General features: G+C 39.6%; 1 protein-coding gene across 1 annotated transcript; it reads left to right on the top strand.

The window, feature by feature from the left end:
* Positions 1-6,876: 6,876 nt before the first annotated feature.
* On the top strand, positions 6,877-19,576 carry LOC108375973 (collagen alpha-1(I) chain-like). The gene is made up of 12 exons (XM_017632138.1): positions 6,877-6,923; positions 9,662-10,016; positions 14,427-14,477; positions 14,559-14,813; positions 14,900-15,573; positions 15,636-16,059; positions 16,121-16,920; positions 16,990-17,529; positions 17,585-17,918; positions 17,973-19,107; positions 19,171-19,264; positions 19,329-19,576. The coding sequence occupies exons 2-12, from the start codon at positions 9,767-9,769 to the stop codon at positions 19,476-19,478; spliced, it is 4,707 nt and encodes a 1,568-aa protein (XP_017487627.1). The 5' UTR covers positions 6,877-6,923; positions 9,662-9,766; the 3' UTR covers positions 19,479-19,576.
* Positions 19,577-19,986: the final 410 nt, after the last annotated feature.

The following is a 19,986-nucleotide window of genomic DNA, read 5'->3' on the forward strand; positions in this document are numbered from 1 at the left end:
ACTACACTGACCTCAGTTAACAAGCCAAGTCCAAATACTCATCCATTCATACATACAGTACAGCAGCTGCGCTTGCCTCTCATTTATATTTTCTCAATATTTACACTAACCAACGGTCAAACTCAATTTGGCGATTTGGCTTCGCTTAACTCAACATTTAAACCTTCCCATAGACAACTTGCATATGTACACACACATATGAGATTAATTGATTGTGTGTTCTTTGCTGGGAAGTTCCATCTATGTTTGTTAAAGGAAGGAGGAAAACTACTCAACTTTTCGTCTATGCAAACTAGTTGTCGAAAAATGTTACCTAATTTCGAACTTCTGTATTAGGTGGGTCTTTGTACTTTGTTATTTTTTTCTATTAGATTAAAATCTGTACATTTCTTAACCCTTTGAAGACCGAATTAATCACGGTGGGACTGGACATTTTTGATTGCATATTATTGTTGGTTAATAAGAAATAAATGGCGGGTTTACCGCCTCGTTTAATGCCTCGTAACTACGTAAACTTCGTAAAACTACTTTTGTATGGAAAAAACGTTAATTTATAAGGTTTATGCGTTTACGAGGTGTTTAAACATTTAAGTGAGTACATAAGTATAGGATAATTTTTTTTAAGAGCTGCAAACTGATTTAAGACACTTTTATAAACTAAAATTTCTTTTAACAAACAGCCAAAGCCGTTCCAATTTTTTTAAACTAAATCCTTTTGTCGAAAAGATAATAATTTATTATGTGTATTTTTTAAAATGTTGTAGAACCACTTTTAGCAACATTTATAACGCGCACAAGGAATCACAACGATAAGACGCTAAAAACTAATTAGTTCCATAATTATGACATGAAGTTCAGCTTTGAGCAGTCACAACATTCTAAAGTATCACTTAAAATAAATCGTTAGTAAAACCATTTCAAACAACAAGATTTATAAACCAAAACCTCGAAGTTACCCATAAGCAACATCAGTCCTCAAAGGGTTAGGCACGTGATTATCAATGTTTTTTAATATCAATACTTACATATGTGTATAGATAGTTTGTTTCCCTCAAAGGCAACTCAGCGTAAAATACCATAAGATATCTATTCTGTAATTTTCCGATGTTTACCTTAATACCTTTCAATGAGCCAATGAACTTGCTTTGGTTACATACATAGTCTTATCAGCTTTATACTGGGCACGTCGAATTATAGTATGTATATATATAGGTAGATATGCCGAAAATTCCAATGAACTTTGATTTGCATGGAAATTCTCTAAAAAAAACTAAGCATAGTGAAAGTTATTTGACCGTCAATTTGTTCTGCAGTAGTTATTTCTTAACTTAGGTTTTTTAAAAATTAATTTAATTAATTTAAAAATTGCTGAAAGGTAAATAAAAGCTCTGTGTACACTTTTAGCGCATAATTTGAAAAATGCCCAATTTTGCGTTGTGCCTCTCTTGAAGACGGTATGCACTAAATAAGTCCTTGGAATACCTAAAAAAAACTCGGGTATACAAAAAAATTTTGTGGGCAAAACGGTTTTCAGGATATTCTTTAGCGAAGGCTGAACAAAAAAATAAAAATAAATATTGGTTTGAATGCATTCTCCTGGCGATGAAAATCGTTGTAAACGAAGTTTATTACTGTAAACTAAAAAAATACTCGTACTGTAACGAAAGTTTCCTTACTTCTGTTCTGTTCTGTTCTGAACGAACGTTTCCTTACTTCTCTCTAGATTGCAGCTGCGGCACCGTGATTTGAACGGAAGGTCCATTTTGGCTGCATGTTCGCCAATGGGCCAATGTCCTGTTATCGTGGCAGAAGTTCCTCTGTCTGGCTATATATTCCCCGCAGCATTGCAGGTTTGAAGGTGTATCAGCAAAAATTGCCTATGCAGTTTCCTCTTGATGAGTTCAATTGGATAGTTTATTGTCTCTGCTTTATATTCATCAATAGCTTCCGAGATTCTCCCATTTCCCTATATGTTGCTATGGCCAGAATCCAAATGAGACATACCAACATATGTACTAGCACAAACATACGCCGAAATGAAAGCATTTATTCATGCGCCTCCGTATTTTTCTTTCCCAAAAACAATGTTGCCTTTTACTTTTGCCCACGTATGTACATACTTATCTATGGCTACAATATTCATTCATATGAAACTCATAACATTTATGCAAGTCTTTGCCCCATTTGCCTACTTTTGGGCTCTTTTCCCTTATGATTTTTCGCTTACGAGCAAGCTTTCCTATATTTGTATTAGTATTATTAAACTTTCTTTCACAATACTCGTATGTATGTATGTATGTATGTTTTATTAACCTTTCAAAAATTGCCAGATAAATTCAACCCATTTGCAATTGTTGTATTTTGCTTGTTCTGCATCTGAATGCTTCTTTTGTATTTGTTCGTATATAAAGAAATATTTCGCGTGTATTTAATATCTGTGCATATCAGTTTTTATTCGGTGCAGCTAAGGAAGATATAAAAATTTTCTGCTTGTGCGATTTAGTATGATTTATGTGTACACATGTGTATACATATGTACACATCCATGTGTGTACATAAATTTATGTTCTTTAAATAGGCCATTGGAAAAAGTAAAAAACATGTTAATCGGCTTTTTGGAACTAGAGCTAAAATTTGTAGAAATTATACAGTTCTGGTATAAACCCTCTGAAAAGTATTTTGGCATTTGGTTTCAGGATTTTAAAGAACGTAAAGTTGTACTTTTAAAGTAGTATACTTTCGGGTACTGTATCAATATGACTGAGCGTGCGTGAACTTACGAAAAGATGCCCAGCTCTAATTTTCACCAGATGAAAAAAGTCGTCGAAATGACTGCACATTAGTACATTTTCTGAGCGTTTTGTAGCGTTTAAAATATTGTTTTGATGCATATTTTTTGGCACAATAGTTATGATAATAGAAATTTTTGGGTGAGTGGAAATAGGGCTGCTGGCAAACTTAGTTGTGATGGTAGTTAGGCATCTACGGACCAAGGCTAAAGTTCTCTGTGTCCATGGGAGCATTCCCAGCATCGTTGAGGCGGAGGTCTATGCCATTAGTCCGTGTGCAGATATTAATCTACGTAGAAACTATCGTAGCGAGAAAATCGTAATTTTGAGTGATAAGCAGGCTGTGCGCTTTCATCTTTTCAGATCAATCCTCGTGCATTGACAAGTTTACCGCCTTGGCGGAGCACAATGATATTAAGTTAACCTGTGTACCAGGACGCATAGGGGTTGAGGGTAAAGAGGAAGCAGACCGTCTACATAGAACGGCGGCCGTCACGTCTGATATAGGACCTGAGTCTACGAAAAACTTCAATTATTGTATTAAAAATATTTTTCATTTAATCCATTAATGGTTTCCTACTTCTTATGCTGGATTTCCACTAGGCATTAAATGGCAAAAATGACAAATGACAAAGTCGGTCATTAAATAATAATCGTGTCATTACATTAAAAAAATCGTCATTAAGTTTATTTCCACTTAACATTTTTTTAATGGCATACATTTTTTGTCATTCAACGCCTAGTGGAAATTCGCCATTAGTCTTTTTTCAAGTATAGTTTTTTTTTTTATTTTTTTGTTGACTTCGAATTAATCTAAACTACTCTCAGTGTAGGCAAATACACAAATTTTAACACAAAATTAAAACAAACTTTCAAAATTTATGTTTTCATTATTTCCAGTATTTTGTATTTCGTTATTTCTTATTTAAAAAAAAAACTGAGTATTTTTCTGCAAAAAATGATGATATACACAGCATTTACACGAACGAATATGTAGGACTATTATTGACATAATGTTTTCTTCAAAACATCTATGCTTTCAGTTAAATTTCTCAGAAATTTGCTCAAACACTTTTTTTATTTATTTCACTTGCTTTTCTTAACGTTTTCATAAGGAAAAATCACTTACAAATACGCCAAATACTCGTATTCCGTCAATTCAAGAGTGAAAATTAAAACCGATTTTATTCGTTCACTTCGTAATACCAAATCGTTTGAGCAACACGATACAACTGAATTCTAAGAATTTCGAATTTCGCGAGATACTAGCTGCGAGCTTCCGAGTGTTGATGCTATCTTTAATGTGTGTCATTATCCTGTCGCTGTGTGTGTGTGTGTTAAATACCTGAGAGTGGAATGCAAACAACAGTTATTTCGAAAAATTTTAAAATTTCATCTGCGCTATGGAAAACAACTTCCGAAATTAACAGAGTTTCGCTCGAAAATTCAAGCCAAGACAGTCACTTGCATATAAATATGCTGCTAGAGGTGAGCTACAAATTCGGCAAATACTCAATTCGAAATCCTTTAATTACGATATTGGACTGCCGCTGTAGAATGCAACATTTTGTTATGCCTAGTAGATGGATGTTATAGGGCTACATGTGTATGAAAATGATATGTTATAGCAACATGTTGATGAAAAATAAAGTCGGCGATGCATACAAATGTATCTTACGCTATACATGTACACTGTACAGTATATGCACGTATGTATGCATGTTCTTGATTTATATGCTTGAATTTGTACTGTTTTGGTTAGGCGAAAGTGGGTAAGTTACAGTGGGTTTCACCTAACAAATATAAGTCGAAAGTTGATAGACCCATTAAGAGGTAGCCAGAATTTGCTGCAATTTCGACAAATAAAAGCCTGTATAGATCCACATTTTCTGTGTTCTTATAAATCAGACTCCAACTGGATTTTAGCGCTACTGTGCTAATCATTAGCATCGGTAATTAAAATGTCAAAGTTAAAAAGTCTTTTTGTGTTAGTATAAATTAAATAGCCTTTTACTCTTCAAGCTTCCTCTTGAGGTTATAGATCCTCGTAGGTTTTCGGAGGCTGATTTATCCACATTTAGTTGACAAAACTTCTTTTTCTCGGTTAGATCCACTAGAGAGTTTATTTTCTAGTCAAAAGCTAGGTTGCCGTCTATAAGTATCAAATAAAACACCTCTTTGAGGTAAATATTACGAGTAACGAAAGGTGAACTATAAACACAAAATTTATGATATCAATTTCTTAACGCAAATTATATGAATTTTTTTAACTGCCCTGGAAACTGGCGGATAATAGTTTTATTTATTCGGAAGGTTGCTAACTTCTGTCCACTCCATTCGTATGAATAAAACTATTTTCACTACTACTGTCACTGCTTGCGTCACTCATGCGCACTGCCGTACGCTGTGATATCTGCATAATTCCTATCAACGATAAGTAAGCTAATGGAAGCAGTACTTACCGCTATCTCTAAAGGCCGTTTTTACAGTGACGAGTTAACTCTCATTTGGAAATTAACTATAGTTTTTCGCTGCAAAAATTAAAAGTTAAGTGCAAAATTTGAGTTAACCCTCCAATGTGACAATGGCACTAAGTGGGCTAAGCAAAAATAATTAGGGGTTAACTGCTCCAAAACAGAATTGGTTTCGTTAAAAAGAAAAACAAATTTTCCATCGCGATTGAGGAAGACACTTTGGTATCATTCCGAATTCCAAACGACATTGGAAAAAATATTTGGATGAGACAGTTAAAAAGTCTTACTACTTCACCACAGTCATCAGACCGAAACAAAGGGAATAACAAGAAAATAATTGGGGAAGGCAGAAATGGCCAAATAAATACTTAGGGAAATCTACAATGGGGAAAAGCATCGGCGATACTGACTGAAATCGAAATAGGTTCACCTTTTGGAATTAAAGTTGCCAGCACTGATTACATTACGCGGGCTTAGCACTTCAGTACAAAGATATCTTACAGTTTCCGATCAGAGAAGATGGACGTAGGCTTACCATTTACAGCGGATGGTAGATTCGTTTACACTGATAGTTCAAAGTTGAAACAGGGAATCGGAGGCGGTCTCTGCTCGGGCAAACAGTCATTTCGTCTGCCAAAGGACTGAAGCGTCTTCCAAGCTCAGATTTATGCTTTAGAAAAGTCCGCTAGTCTCCTACTAAATAGCACAGTCCCAGTGGAAGTGTGGAACATCCTACATACGTCCTCCTAACCTAACGCTGCGGTCAGCCTAATTACTTGGGAAATAATCAGACGAAAGCGGAAGATATGTTACGCATATTTTAACAGAATTTAGCGTACATGTATGTATACATATGTGTACTAAAATATTTATTTATTTATTTTCTTACAATTATCAGTACCTCCCTAAGCTCAATTAAAAAATTCAAGTTTTTTTGCTATGTTTTTTTTTTTATTACAATCAGTTGTCGCCTATTTTTTAAGAGATAATTTTATGACGTTGTGAATCTAAAAATATCAACCCATTCGCACAATCAAAGCAACAGCTGAACAGACACGCTCCAGCCAGCCGGCAGGCCAGGCCGGCTTACAGAGTGGCTTATCAATCGCTCTCATAAGACGTGGAAACGCACAAACGCATTCATTCACCACACCGAACTCTGGGAGCGTAAACGATTTGAAGCATAGGGGAGCAAGATCAGCGGATCGCACAAAGAAAAGCTGAGCGTTATGCCATACTCAAATAGAGCAAAAGCGATGACTACTCGTAATAAAAAATTATGCTCTCAATGCAGACTTGCAGATCTACACGTTCGCGTTCTATTTAGTAGCTCTTATACGCATATGAAAGTTTGGTTGTACGTACATACATATGTATATAGTGGATGCTGGTCTATTGCGGACCGCTGCCGCGCTGATAACTCTCTGATTGAAAACTTTCTGGTAGAGTTCTTGCGTTAGGGCAATTAATTTCAGATTTTTTTTCCTCTGCTGCGATCGGCGGTTGCTATAAAAAGCCTAGCGCGCCGCAGAAACGCTTCAGTTCGTTTGATTTCGGTTTACATTTGGTCTCGGGTAAGAAGTGTTTTTCAAGTGCGGAAGGAAATACATAGTGTGGAGTGCAGAAAGGAGTGAAGGCAGCTGCTAAACCTGAAAAGGGGGTCAGTAGGTCACGTAGCAGATATGGACCGAGCATAGCGGAAGGATGCTATGAAGGATGTTGATTTAAAGAAATGTGGAAATCAGAAGATTATTTATAGAGTGACACCGGAAGTGCGACTATAAAAAGAATTCGTTAATCGGTTTTAATCGGTGTGTGTGCGTTTAGAAATGTGTTTGTTTTATTACATAAACTTAAAATAACACCAAACGGATATTAATTATCTGTGCAGGTTTTGATTGAAAAATTTAAAGTTTAGCTTTGGAAAAAAACGAATTTTTTTATATTTTCATTGCATAAAAGTGAACATCAATTTCATTGAAAAATTATGCAATGCTTTAGTGAAACACGTCTGCAAATGACCAACTACATTAGTGATGTATTTATTTAGCGTGACGAATACGATTTCGAGTACAAATCAGAAGAAGGAAACAAATTTTTATTTTTTTTTTTGCAAAAACAGTTTTTTTTTAATTTTACTAAATAAAAAAATTTAAAATATAAAACCTTTTTTTATCGAATCTATAAAATACAAAATGATTTTTTCCCTTGTGTCAGTTTTCGAATTAAATTCAAATAAGAAATAATTTTTCACTTAAATTGCTTTCGAGAAACTGGTTGTAAATGATTTAACAGTGAAATATTGCAATGAACTGTGGTTGAACATGTAATCAGATTTGTAAAAAGGTGAAAATTTTAGGTTGTGAGTAACCGGTTTTTTCATAATACATTTATTGTTGCAAAACTATGTAAACATGCATTGTCTTACTTAAATGTAGCTTCGAAAAATCACTTCAAGCAATTTTTCGAAAAACTTGCCTGTTCAAAATGAAATAAAACGGTTAATCGTTTGAAATATTAATAAATAACCTCCACGGTATGAAACGTTCGTTTCAAGCCTAATTTGTAACTGAATTTTGATTAACCGATTTGCAACGTAAGAGGTTCATGTGAAATTTTAAATAAATGTTACGAAGCTTTATAAATTTTCTTAATCTATAAAGAGTTCTAACAAAAGTAACCGGTTTCACCCGAAAATAAAATTGTTTAAGTCATAGTCTTTGTTTTAAATGTGACTAAAATATAATGGATCAGACTTTAAGTTAACGAAAATGACTTGTAAAAATAATTGGCGTTTTGAGTAATCGGTTTTATGATTCCAGTTGTTTATTGAATACAGAATATAGGTGCAAATTAATAAACGTACTTATCTTGCATGTGAAGACGTGCTTCCAAAGTGTTCAAAACTATCAGTTTTAACAAAAAGTAATCGTTTTATTTATGCTTAAGTTAGCAAATTGTAAAGTATTGGGGCCAGTAAAAGAGTATAGATAATTTCATTGCTTCAGTTATAAAAAAAAAATTCCACGGAAAGTAATCGGTTTTATGAGTAATCAGTTTTATGGTTAGAGTTATTTAATAAATGCAAACAATTTATAAAAAAGAAGAAGTTTACCTTGTTTGTAACAAAATTTTTTCGAATGTCTTCAAAACTACTGACTTTAAGAAAAGTAATTGGTTGGTAATCGTGGTTGGCAACAGGCTATTAGTAATTTAATAATGTACTCGCTTTAAAAAAAACGGGTAATCGGTTATGATTTTGCATTTGCATTTTTTTCCATCACTAAATTTCGCAAACGCTATAGCCAACCGGAAACATTTCGAAATTCTCTAAATTATCAAAAAAATAATATTTGTATTTTTTGTTTGCGATTAAATTTTTATATTAATGATAATGTACCTGCTAAGACATGCGCACCAAAAAAAGTTTTTAATCGGCAATGAAGCAACAATTTTTGGTCATTAAAATTGTCTGACAGGCCAACAATAAAAATAGTGAATTTTAATACATACATAGATACTTACATGTACATAAATATGTATGTATGCTGCGGGCTGATAACAGGAACAGTTCGCGCTATACAATTTACATACATACATACATACATATATGTGTATATTGCGCTATATGCGGACGGAAAAAAGTTTAAAGCGCGCATATAAACACACGCTCATATACACAAGTGCCTAAAATAAATACAAATATTCACAGTTATGCATACAAAAAAAAAAATAACTAAAAACTAAAAATAAAAACAACAGTAAAAATAGCCGATTTTTTGGACAACAACTGTCCTATTCTAACGGCTGATTTTGTGCGTGTACATTTGTGTATATACATTTTTTTATCAATCTGAGTTGAAGACCTCGCCCAAATAAACTGAGATTACTGTAGATCGGTCGCAGAAAAAAAAGCTACAATACGCTATGGTGATGGCGATGTATCGCGTTCAAAAACGTTTTTTTTTTTGCGCAATAAACACACACGACGATTTGTTCAAACAAATTGCGGCCACAGCAAAAAAAAATGCATTTGTGTTGAGTCCACTTTGCGAGCGTGTCAGCGCCGTCCGCCCAAAGGCCATTTGACACAGTTTAGCAGCAACAAAATCGAAGTCGAAGCGCGTTCGGTTTTGTAGCTGGGAGTGCGGCTAGTTGCTGCGGATAGCGGATTTTGGCTTTTAAATTTCACTTTTTCGGTTTTTATGAAGTTTGTTTATGCCACTTCCGCTTCAACTACCTTACCTTTATTTTGTGAAAAAAAATTCAATTTTGGTGCAAGTTTGCTTATCCAAATCCTGTCACTCAAAATAACAGCGAAAAAATCTTCTCCGCTAGGTCTTCATATTGATTTTTTTTCTTCTTTTCTTATTGTTTTATATCCACTCCAATGTGCAGTTGATGATGCAGCAAATGACTTTATGAATACTAAAACCCGAAGCATTTTGAATTTCCCACCCAATTCAAAATAAAAACAACAACAAATTATATTGTGCAAACAAAATGAAATTCAAACAATCGCGCCTTCTTTGCCTCGCATTTGTCCTGTGCTTTCTGTTTGAGTGTGCTTTGGCAGATAATTCAGCTGGTGCCCATGTCGGCAAGCGGAAAACGCGTAACAAAAAAGTGAAAAAACACCGTAAAACATTAAGTGACCGACCGCAGGCAGAGGAACCGCAACCAGAGGCCGATTTGCCGGGTGCAGATGAGTTTGACGCATACGATTACAACAACTACGATGATGTGGATGTGGGTGAGTATGAGTACGAAATAGGAGGGCAGTTTGATAGGTCACTGATGTTTTTCGGACAGCAGGTTATGATGCTGTAGAATAAAGTAGAACTTATAACCACTGTATACGTGCAATGACCTAATAGGGATGCTAGTCCAGAATGAAGTCCAAATAGTTGACTTCCTCAGCAAAATTATTAAAAAAAGGAATCTGGGGAGTTTTCGTTTTTTTTTGAAAAGAGAACTTAGTTGAAAACAGGCCAGTTTTTCTAGATCAGGTGGATACAGCACACAAAGCGATGTGTATCAGATCGCATGAAACTTGGTGCTGCTTTCCCACTCCTCTACCTTGAGGAAGAAAAAAGTTGAGGTTTATCAGTCGAAAAAATGGTTTTGCTTTACCTTCCCTTTGAAATGAACACAACTTTCGCCAAGATTTATTTTTCGGAGATGAAGTTTAGTCTTAGACAAGCTCTATAAATAACAACTCGCAACGGGCACGTAATATCAGATGCTGGTTGGTGTTTGGACGGAAATAAGCAGTCCATACCTATATAAATTCCTCAGGAGGAGGAGGTACTAGGCTCCGGAGTACAACCCAGAAGTTGTGCGCTTAGTAGTGCGTCTTTCATTTCCAAACGAGATGACGTCCAGTCGCCACTCGGTTTCTAAATACACTCTAATGTATATTAGGGTGGTAAAAAAAGTAAACTCGTAATTTTAATGCTCTCACCTCTAAGATTGTTCTATAACGAAAAAATGTACTCCTGATTTTTGATTTTAAAAACAAAGAAGTATTTAGAGGCCGTACAAAGCACTCAAAATTTTCCATGTACATACTTTATATGGGGGAAAAAAAAATAATTTTTCGTAGAAACGGTACAGAATTCTCGAAAATAAATATATTTTGTTCGGAAAACTCGTTTTATCTTCAGGCGATGTCCAATAATAATACCCAATTATTTATTTAACCATTTTTTCATTGTTATAGGTCCGCCAAAACCTCCAAAAACTGCAATGGGACCCATAAAATATCGTTACTATTAAAAAAATGGGTAAATAAACAATTTGGTAATTTTTTTGGAAGTCTCCTGAAGATAAACACAGTTTTCTTATCGAAAAATATTGATTTTCAAGAGTTATATACGCTTTCTACGAAAATTTGTTTTTTTTTCCACATACAAAATGTATGGAAAACTTTAAGCTCTAAATAATTTTTAATTTCAAAATAAAATCAAACAGGGGTAGATTTTTTTGGTATAGAACAAACCAAGGCGGCCAGAGCATTAAAATTCTGGCATTGCTTTTTTTGGACCACCTTAATGTGCATGCATCGGAGTCGTCGCAACCTTCGCTATAATTCTTTTCATGCGTTCGCTCTCCGATTGCTTCTCCAAGCTATCAAATAAATTCTTCCAAGAGACTCTTTGGCTTTTCTTGATGGCAATCATAAACTTCTGTCAGGTTTCCTCGTAGGCAGGCCAGCACCATAGCTTCCTACTTTCCTTTTTAAGGGAGCAGATGATGGATGACCTCCTTATTCGACCCAATTTTCTTCTTCTTTCTGAACAAAAAAAAATCATTTACACGAAATGGCATCTCTTCCAAAATAGCCTTTAGTTATTGACATATTTTCCATTGACGTCTGTCGAACTTTATTAATTCATCTTCTTACACATATGTATCTGTGGCACACACTTGAACAATCGCTCCTAATGACATCTCCATTCGATTTCAATTGCTTCGCTGACAACCTCGTCTGTTGGCGTTAATTGGAGCGCAGTAAACTTTTATGTTTGTTGCATGTTAAGGCAAGCAATCTTGTTGCAACTTCATCAGATAGTATGTACAATAAAAAAATTGCAACAAAATCAATGTGAATGATGCGAAATTTGTGTCAAATATCAGAATAGCACATCTGCAAATCATAAGCGAATGAATATATAAAATGAGTCCAATGAAGCATAGAAGTGAGTGTGAAATCGATTAAGGCTTTTGATGATTTTGTTAAGAGAACAACGAACGTATAGAAATTTATTTATATACATGTCATGCGTCCGCTACATATGTACATACATACATAGTATCTGGTTATGTGTTAAATGTGCATTAAAATGATCAAAATTTTCAAAGGCAGATAACTTGTTGATGCAGCTTTGAAATTGTTCGTAAAAATGGATCAGCATTGCAGTTCGATGTCATGCGATAGCCATTGGTGCGGCCAAAAAAGCGACGGAGACAGGGTTAGAGTATAGAGACCATAAATTTTTAAAAGCTTTTATCATCGGAGAAATATGGGTAACTACATATCGAGCGTTTGGTATTTCAGCGCGAGATTAAAACTGTGACAGCGGTCTTTCTGCCTAGCAAAAAATAAGCAGCTATAAATAACAAGTAGTCCTTTACAGTGGTCGTAGACGCCGTTTCTCTCATTATTTTGCAATAAGCGCTGGGTGATAGACATCTTTCAGAATGCCGCCGTTCATTTGCAGAGGTGTAATTTCTCACAAGTTTAGGGAATTTGAGTAGAAATTCATTCTTCAAAATCCTTCACAAGTTTATGTGGTACATCAAAAGAATGACGCTAGGAGAGAATTGTGATATCGTGATCGTCATGAAATGGCTCTGCTTTCAGCCAACGCACTTAGCTACTTCCCAAAGCTGAAAAATCGGTCCTAAAGTCTGTTTTCCGGTTTGGGCCCAGATCATAAAACTTCGCCTTCTACTTTATGACGTAGGTTGAGTTGTTCATCACCGGATCGCCATTACCCAAGCGTATGACGAATGCGCCTAAGTATGTCCATATCGTTAAAAAGCTCACACAGTTCATTATTCCATCTTCTTTGATAGCCGTCAGCCGTGAGAACTGCGGTTTAGACACTGTGTACATAGCATAGTTATTTTCAAAAGCCTTCTAAGTTTTCTCAGCTTTGATCGACGTAGTTCATGTTTCTGCGCCATACAAAAAAAAGGGTCATGATGAAAGATTTGTAGAGCGTGACTTTTGCTCGCCAGGAGTGGGCTACTCTCAGCTAGAAAGTGCTGCGCTGACGGCACTGGTGTTGAGAATGATGGTGAAGTCTAGTGAAGGAATGTGGTTATAGTAAAAAATCTACATTTTTCCTTCTCGGACTGAATAGCCCTTATCTCTGTTGCAATTCCTGCGGGGTATATGGCAACAGAATAGGCCGTATACATGATTTAGCTGGATGTAGGCTTCCTAGATTTTTGTTCTCTGAATCAGAAGAAACTTAGAACACTATATTTCTAAGCACACGTCCTCGTGAATATTGTCATATCAACTCTTAACTTTGAAACACTTTACCTGAATTGCTTTTTCTTCACTCGCAACCGATGAACTGGAAAGTTTTAATCTACATACATACATATGTATTGTACAATGTTCAGAAATATGTACACATAAATGAACATGTATGTATATGTATACGGTATTATGCGTGCAAAATTATGCGCAAGAATTTGTATGTCTACAGTAAGTTGACAAGCTGATAAAAAAGCTGTCAGAGCATAATGCTAATATATGTATACATAGGTATGTACATTAGAGTGGTCCAAAAAGAGTAAAGTCAGAATTTTAATGCCGGCACGCCCTAGGTTTTTTATATACCGAAAAAATATACGCCTACTTTTTTTTAATCAAAAAATATTTAGAGGTCGCTCAAAGCGCTCAAAGTTTTCTATGTATTTTATATGGAGAAACTTTTCGTAGAAATGGTATGAACTATGGTTCTCTTCAGGAGACTTCCAATATTAGTAGCCTATTGTTTATTTAACCATTTTTTAATACTAAAGATTTTTTATTGGTCATCGCATTACATTTTCTGGGGTTTTTGGCGGACCTATAAAATATAGCTTAATACCACGAAAAAATGGTTAAAAACAATTGAGTATTATTATTGGGAATCTGGTGAAAAGGAACAGAGTTTTCCTATCGATCGAAAAATATGGATTTTATTATTTATTTGATTCTACACAATTTCTACGAAAAGTAGTTTTTTCCCAATATAAAGTACATGGAAAACTTTGTGCTCTTTGGGCGGTATAGGATAATCCTAGGGGGTGGCAGCATTAAAATTCCGACTTTACTTTTTCACATGTATTTTTGGACCACTATAATGTACACAACATAAAAGGTTGTACAAGCTTATATGTTGTCCAAGTACGCACCTCCATTCTTAATAAAAGTGCAGTAGCAGTAATTAATTAAAGTTGCATAAGTGGGACATATGTCAGCAATACTTACATAACTTACTTGCACTTGTAGCAACATATTTGCTGATAGATAGATATTAATTGCTTAAAATTAGAAACATTCATATATACACATGTGAAGACACGCATTTATCTTACATCATTTATACGTAAGCATTTCCCCGAACTAAGTATAAGCTTTGCATTTTACTCCTTCCAGATCCCGATGGCAATGTAGGCGGTGCTGACGGCTTTGTTACTCATCAGGAAGGTTAGCCTGCTTACTCACTAGGCATACTTCAATTCTTGTTTACATTTCCTTGACATACTTTCTACGCGCCTTCTTTTACAGTACACACCCCATCGGCTGGACCACGCCCACAAGCCCCTGCCAATGTCGTCGGTGCCTTTTCATGTCATTTCGAAGGCAATTGGTATCGTGATGGTGATGAATTTACGAGTGAACGCAATGGCTGCACGAACTCTTGTACTTGCACAGAGGGCAAAGTGATCTGTCGCGCACCTGAAAATTGTACACCTCTTGCAGAACCATCTGGTCGAGTCCCCTTGCCGCCTGCGACTTCAACTACCACGACAACAACTGAGCGTAACGTAACGCCAGCCGGTGAAGATAATCCATATGCAGGCGTCTATACGGGTCCGCGCGGTTTACCTGGTTATCCTGGCGCTCAGGGCCGTCCCGGANTACTACCACGACAACAACTGAGCGTAACGTAACGCCAGCCGGTGAAGATAATCCATATGCAGGCGTCTATGCGGGTCCGCGCGGTTTACCTGGTTATCCTGGCGCTCAGGGCCGTCCCGGAGAGGGTGGAACTCCTGGTTCACCTGGTAATCCTGGTGTGCCTGGAAATCCCGGCCCACCTGGCCCAATACCCGATGTGAGTTACTATCACCAACAGTTGGCTGCTGAGTATGCAAATTCAGATAAGGGTCCAAGCTCGCCACCATTTGTTCCTGAATTTCAATATCTGCAATCGTCGGTGGGGCCGGCTGGTGCCCGTGGTCCACCTGGTAACTCGGGTCCGGCGGGTCCACAAGGCTTTCAAGGTATGCGCGGCGAGCCCGGTGAACCCGGATCGCAAGGTCCTCCTGGCCTGATGGGACCTCGCGGTCTGCCTGGCCCGCCTGGCAAGGATGGTGCGCCAGGGGAGGATGGTGAACCTGGATTGCAAGGTGCTGCAGGCACGCCAGGACCGCGAGGCTTACCTGGGATGTCAGGTATTCCCGGCTTGAAGGGGCATCCTGGTTTACCTGGTATTGATGGTTCAAAGGGAGATCAAGGCGCAGCTGGCGAGAAAGGCAGCACAGGTTCAATGGGAGCTGTTGGTCCCACTGGGCCGCAGGTAAGTTTTGTGCTTAATATATTTTTGCTAAGAAAATAGTCAAACATTTTATTATTTTACAGGGTCCTGCCGGCCCGCGTGGTGAGCGCGGTCGAGAAGGGCCATCGGGTCCACCGGGCGCTAGAGGTTTAGATGGTAATCCAGGAGTGGCAGGCCAGCCCGGTTCAATAGGTAAACCTGGTCCCCCTGGTTTTCCTGGTAGCCCAGGTGCTAAAGGAGATTGGGGGCATCCAGGTCCAAAAGGTGATCAAGGCCTGCAAGGCCCACGCGGTGAAGCTGGCCGCCCAGGTGCTGCTGGTGAACCAGGTATATCTGGACCGCCTGGCAAGGATGGTTTGAACGGTGATAAAGGCGCGATGGGTGCGCCAGGAGTAGCTGGACCCCAAGGTTTTCCTGGATCACGTGGTCCCGATGGCTTACCTGGTAGCCCAGGAGAACCCGGCGTGAAAGGCACACCGGGCCAACCAGGCGAACGCGGCTTTAAGGGTAATACATTTGAAGGCAATTTACTTATTAGATCCTTGAAACACAAGGTCTTTTTTCACAGGTGATCAGGGCATTAAAGGAGAAGCTGGCCAACCAGGTCCACGAGGGTTACCAGGCACGGTGGGACCGGAAGGAAAACGTGGTAAGCGAGGCATGCGGGGACCTACTGGGCCATCTGGACCAACAGGTGAAAGAGGACCACAAGGATTGCCTGGACTTCCAGGTGCAGATGGACCTATTGGACCCAAAGGTACACCTGGCGATCGCGGAATTCAAGGTCCACCCGGAATAAAAGGAAGCAATGGAGATGTGGGACAACCAGGCGTGCCAGGTTTGCAAGGCTTACGTGGTTTACCAGGTCGCATCGGACCTCCCGGAAAAACAGGACCGGTCGGCGAGAGAGGAATTACTGGTGCGGACGGAAAGCCTGGTGAACAAGGACCACAAGGATTGCAAGGGTTACCCGGCCCTATGGGAATTCCTGGCGATAAAGGATTCCCCGGTGAGCCAGGTAAAAATGGCGAACCAGGTCCCCCGGGTCCACAAGGACCTCATGGAGATAGCGGAAAGGATGGTTTACCAGGGGCACAAGGTCCTCGTGGTCCTCCTGGTCAAGATGGTGAGCGTGGAGAGCCCGGTTCTGTTGGTCCCAGAGGTTTTCAAGGTCTTCCCGGAGTTGCTGGTAGTCCAGGTTCTCCAGGTAAAGATGGATCTGCCGGACCACCTGGTCCACAAGGTCTAGTTGGGCCTACTGGATTGCGTGGCGAACGTGGTTACCCGGGCGAAAGAGGTCCAGTTGGCCAGCCTGGAACCCCTGGAGAGCGGGGAGAGCCTGGTGCGCCAGGACATGATGGACCCCCAGTAAGTATTGAAATTAAATATGCATATGTTATGCTTTTGGTCAAGAGATTATCATTGCGTATTATTTAGGGATCACCTGGAAAACCTGGTTCTAAAGGACACATGGGAGCGCCAGGAATGTTAGGTTTACCTGGACCAAGAGGACATTCCGGGTTACCAGGTGAAAAAGGCGAGCGTGGTAGTCCTGGTTCACTTGGCCCTGAGGGTCCGCCAGGCCGTTCTGGTGACCGTGGACCACAAGGTATTGTAGGACCTCCCGGTGCACCCGGAGAATCAGGGGAAAGGGGCGAGCCTGGAAACCCAGGACCGCCAGGTGAGCAAGGCGCAGCCGGTGGTGCTGGCGAAAGAGGGCCCGCCGGCTTACAAGGTCCACCAGGCTTTCCAGGAGCACCAGGTTTGGCAGGACTACCTGGTGCAAAAGGTGACCGTGGGTTGATGGGTATTAAAGGTGAACAAGGCAACGCAGGCCCTCATGGTCTTCCCGGAGAGCAAGGCCTACAAGGACCAGTAGGATTAAGTGGCTCCAAAGGTGCACGTGGTGAACCAGGTATCAGAGGTGAACCTGGCCTAAGCGGCTTACCAGGCAGAACCGGCGATCAAGGGCCTCCAGTAAGTTTTGTCTGAGAGATAAAATTTAAATATATATTAAGAAAATGCTTTATAGGGGCAACCAGGAAGTCAAGGCTTACCAGGCGTTGCTGGATACCCTGGAGCTAAGGGAAATCCCGGCGAATCTGGTCGGCCAGGAAATCAAGGCTCACCAGGTTTGCAGGGCGTACCTGGCGCGGAAGGACAAAAAGGAGAAACCGGCAGTGATGGACCACCTGGACCTGCAGGTAATCCCGGGCCACCAGGAAATGTTGGTGAGCGAGGAATGCCAGGCCTGCCCGGTCCACCGGGAGCAGCTGGTTTGCGTGGCTTGAGAGGAGTAGCCGGTGAGCCAGGCCCACAGGGAAAACCTGGAAAAGACGGAGCACTTGGACCGCAAGGCTTGCAAGGTTTGAGATCTGATCTATAAAGGAAATATAATTTTTAGAAAACATAATTTGCAGGACCTCAAGGCTTACCCGGACCAATGGGCGAGTCTGGTCCTGAGGGACCAGCAGGAAAGTCTGGACCGCCGGGAATTGCTGGCCGCACTGGGGATAAAGGACCTCAGGGACAACAAGGAAACCCTGGGCCTTCAGGAAATCCTGGTCTCCCAGGTCCACCTGGGGCTATTGGACCCATAGGTTTGCAAGGTGAACGTGGATTTAAAGGTGATACAGGTCTGCCGGGTGTAGAAGGACCGCAAGGTCTACGTGGTAAACCTGGACCACCTGGCGTAGAGGGTCCCAAGGGCGAATATGGTGAGCCCGGACCAAAAGGTATCAAAGGACACCGAGGTCTTATCGGCTTGCAGGGAATGCCTGGTCAGCAAGGTCTGAAGGGTGACGTGGGACCGTCAGGTACACCCGGGCAGCCCGGAAAACCAGGAGATACGGGTATGCGAGGACCACAAGGACGCGACGGCAATCCAGGACCACCAGGCCCACCGGGTCAACCAGGGCCGCGTGGTTTCAGTGGTAACGAAGGAAAACCTGGCCCTATAGGAGCCGCTGGTCCACCGGGACCACCAGGTCCACCTGGCGAATCGGTCGGTTACGATGTTGCAGCGCTCACTGCTTTACTTAGTCAAGGCCAAACGAAAGGTGTGGAAATCCTAAGCGACCAACCAAATCTGTTGTCTGAAGGACTCTCCGATGAGGAAAAGGAAGCTATGGTAATCAAGGCCTTTGAGCACTTAAAAGCTTCTTTCGAGCGCCTGCGGCGACCCAACGGTCAACAATCAGCGCCAGCCAAAACTTGCCGCGACCTATTCGCTGCCTACCCTGACTACAAATCTGGTGAATACTGGATCGATCCGAATGAAGCTGATCCGCGCGATGCTATCTTAGTGTATTGTGACCGCGAGACACGTGGCTCATGCATACTGCCAAAGCCACAAGAAACGCCCCAGTTAAGCTATAAGGGCGCTGAGAAAGAAGTATGGCTGAGTGAGATGCCTGATGGTATGAAGATCACCTACAAAACCGACTCGCATCAGTTGGGTTTCCTGCAATTGCTGTCCGCCAAGGCATCACAGAAGATTACCTTCAACTGTCGAAATACGATTGGCTATTTGGATGAGGACCAATCGAGGGATCGGTAAGAGAGAATAATATTAAATAAAAACTTGCTGGAGTGACTGGAAAAACGTTTATATTTTAGTAACGGCTTAAAGCTGTTGTCATGGAATGATGCCGAGCTAACGCCAAAGGGACCGCTGCGCCTGCGCTATGAGGCCGAAAGTGATGAATGCAGGGTAAGCACGAGTGAGATACTGAGCTCATTCTTTAAAATGATAATGATTGTTCTGTGTGTTTCAGCATCGCTCCGATTCTTGGGCTAAAACGGTGATCACTTATAAAACTGAGAAGCCACAGAGGCTGCCAATAGTTGATATTAAAATCAGAGATATTGGTGAGGCTAATCAACAGTTCCGCATCGAATTGGGTCCTGTATGTTTTTATAATTAATAGCATTGTAATAAAACTCGCTCGCTCTCTTAGCCTTAAGTTATAAGTACTTTTATATTTCATTTTATTTTTCTAACATTATTTTCGTAAACTTAAGAACAAAGGACTCTCGAAAAGCATTTAAATTTAATGTAATGATTTTTTATGTTTTTTGTTTTTATAGCAGAATGCTTATGAATTTCTATGTAACTCTATAATGTTGGTATATTTATAAGTAAATATAATATAATATATGTTATACGAAATTGTTTTCCAAATATTTATGTGTTTTTGAAGGATAACTGTGAATGCTAGTTACATATGGGTGTTTCCAGCGGAAGGTCCACCACGACAAAAAAAAATAAAAGTTTTATATCTAACGTATTTACTCGCCGATTTGTCTGCTTTTTAAAATATATACTGGCTATGTAAGAAGAATAATGTTTGCATAAATTGGTCTTCCTAGGTGGTGCCAAGGTCGAGATATTTCGAAAAACCGTATTTATGGTCCGATTTGGTTCGAATTTGG

Source organism: Rhagoletis zephyria, unplaced genomic scaffold, assembly GCF_001687245.7.
Source record: "Rhagoletis zephyria isolate East Lansing unplaced genomic scaffold, Rhagoletis_zephyria_1.1 Rzeph_scaffold_00095, whole genome shotgun sequence".
NCBI lineage: Eukaryota > Metazoa > Arthropoda > Insecta > Diptera > Tephritidae > Rhagoletis > Rhagoletis zephyria.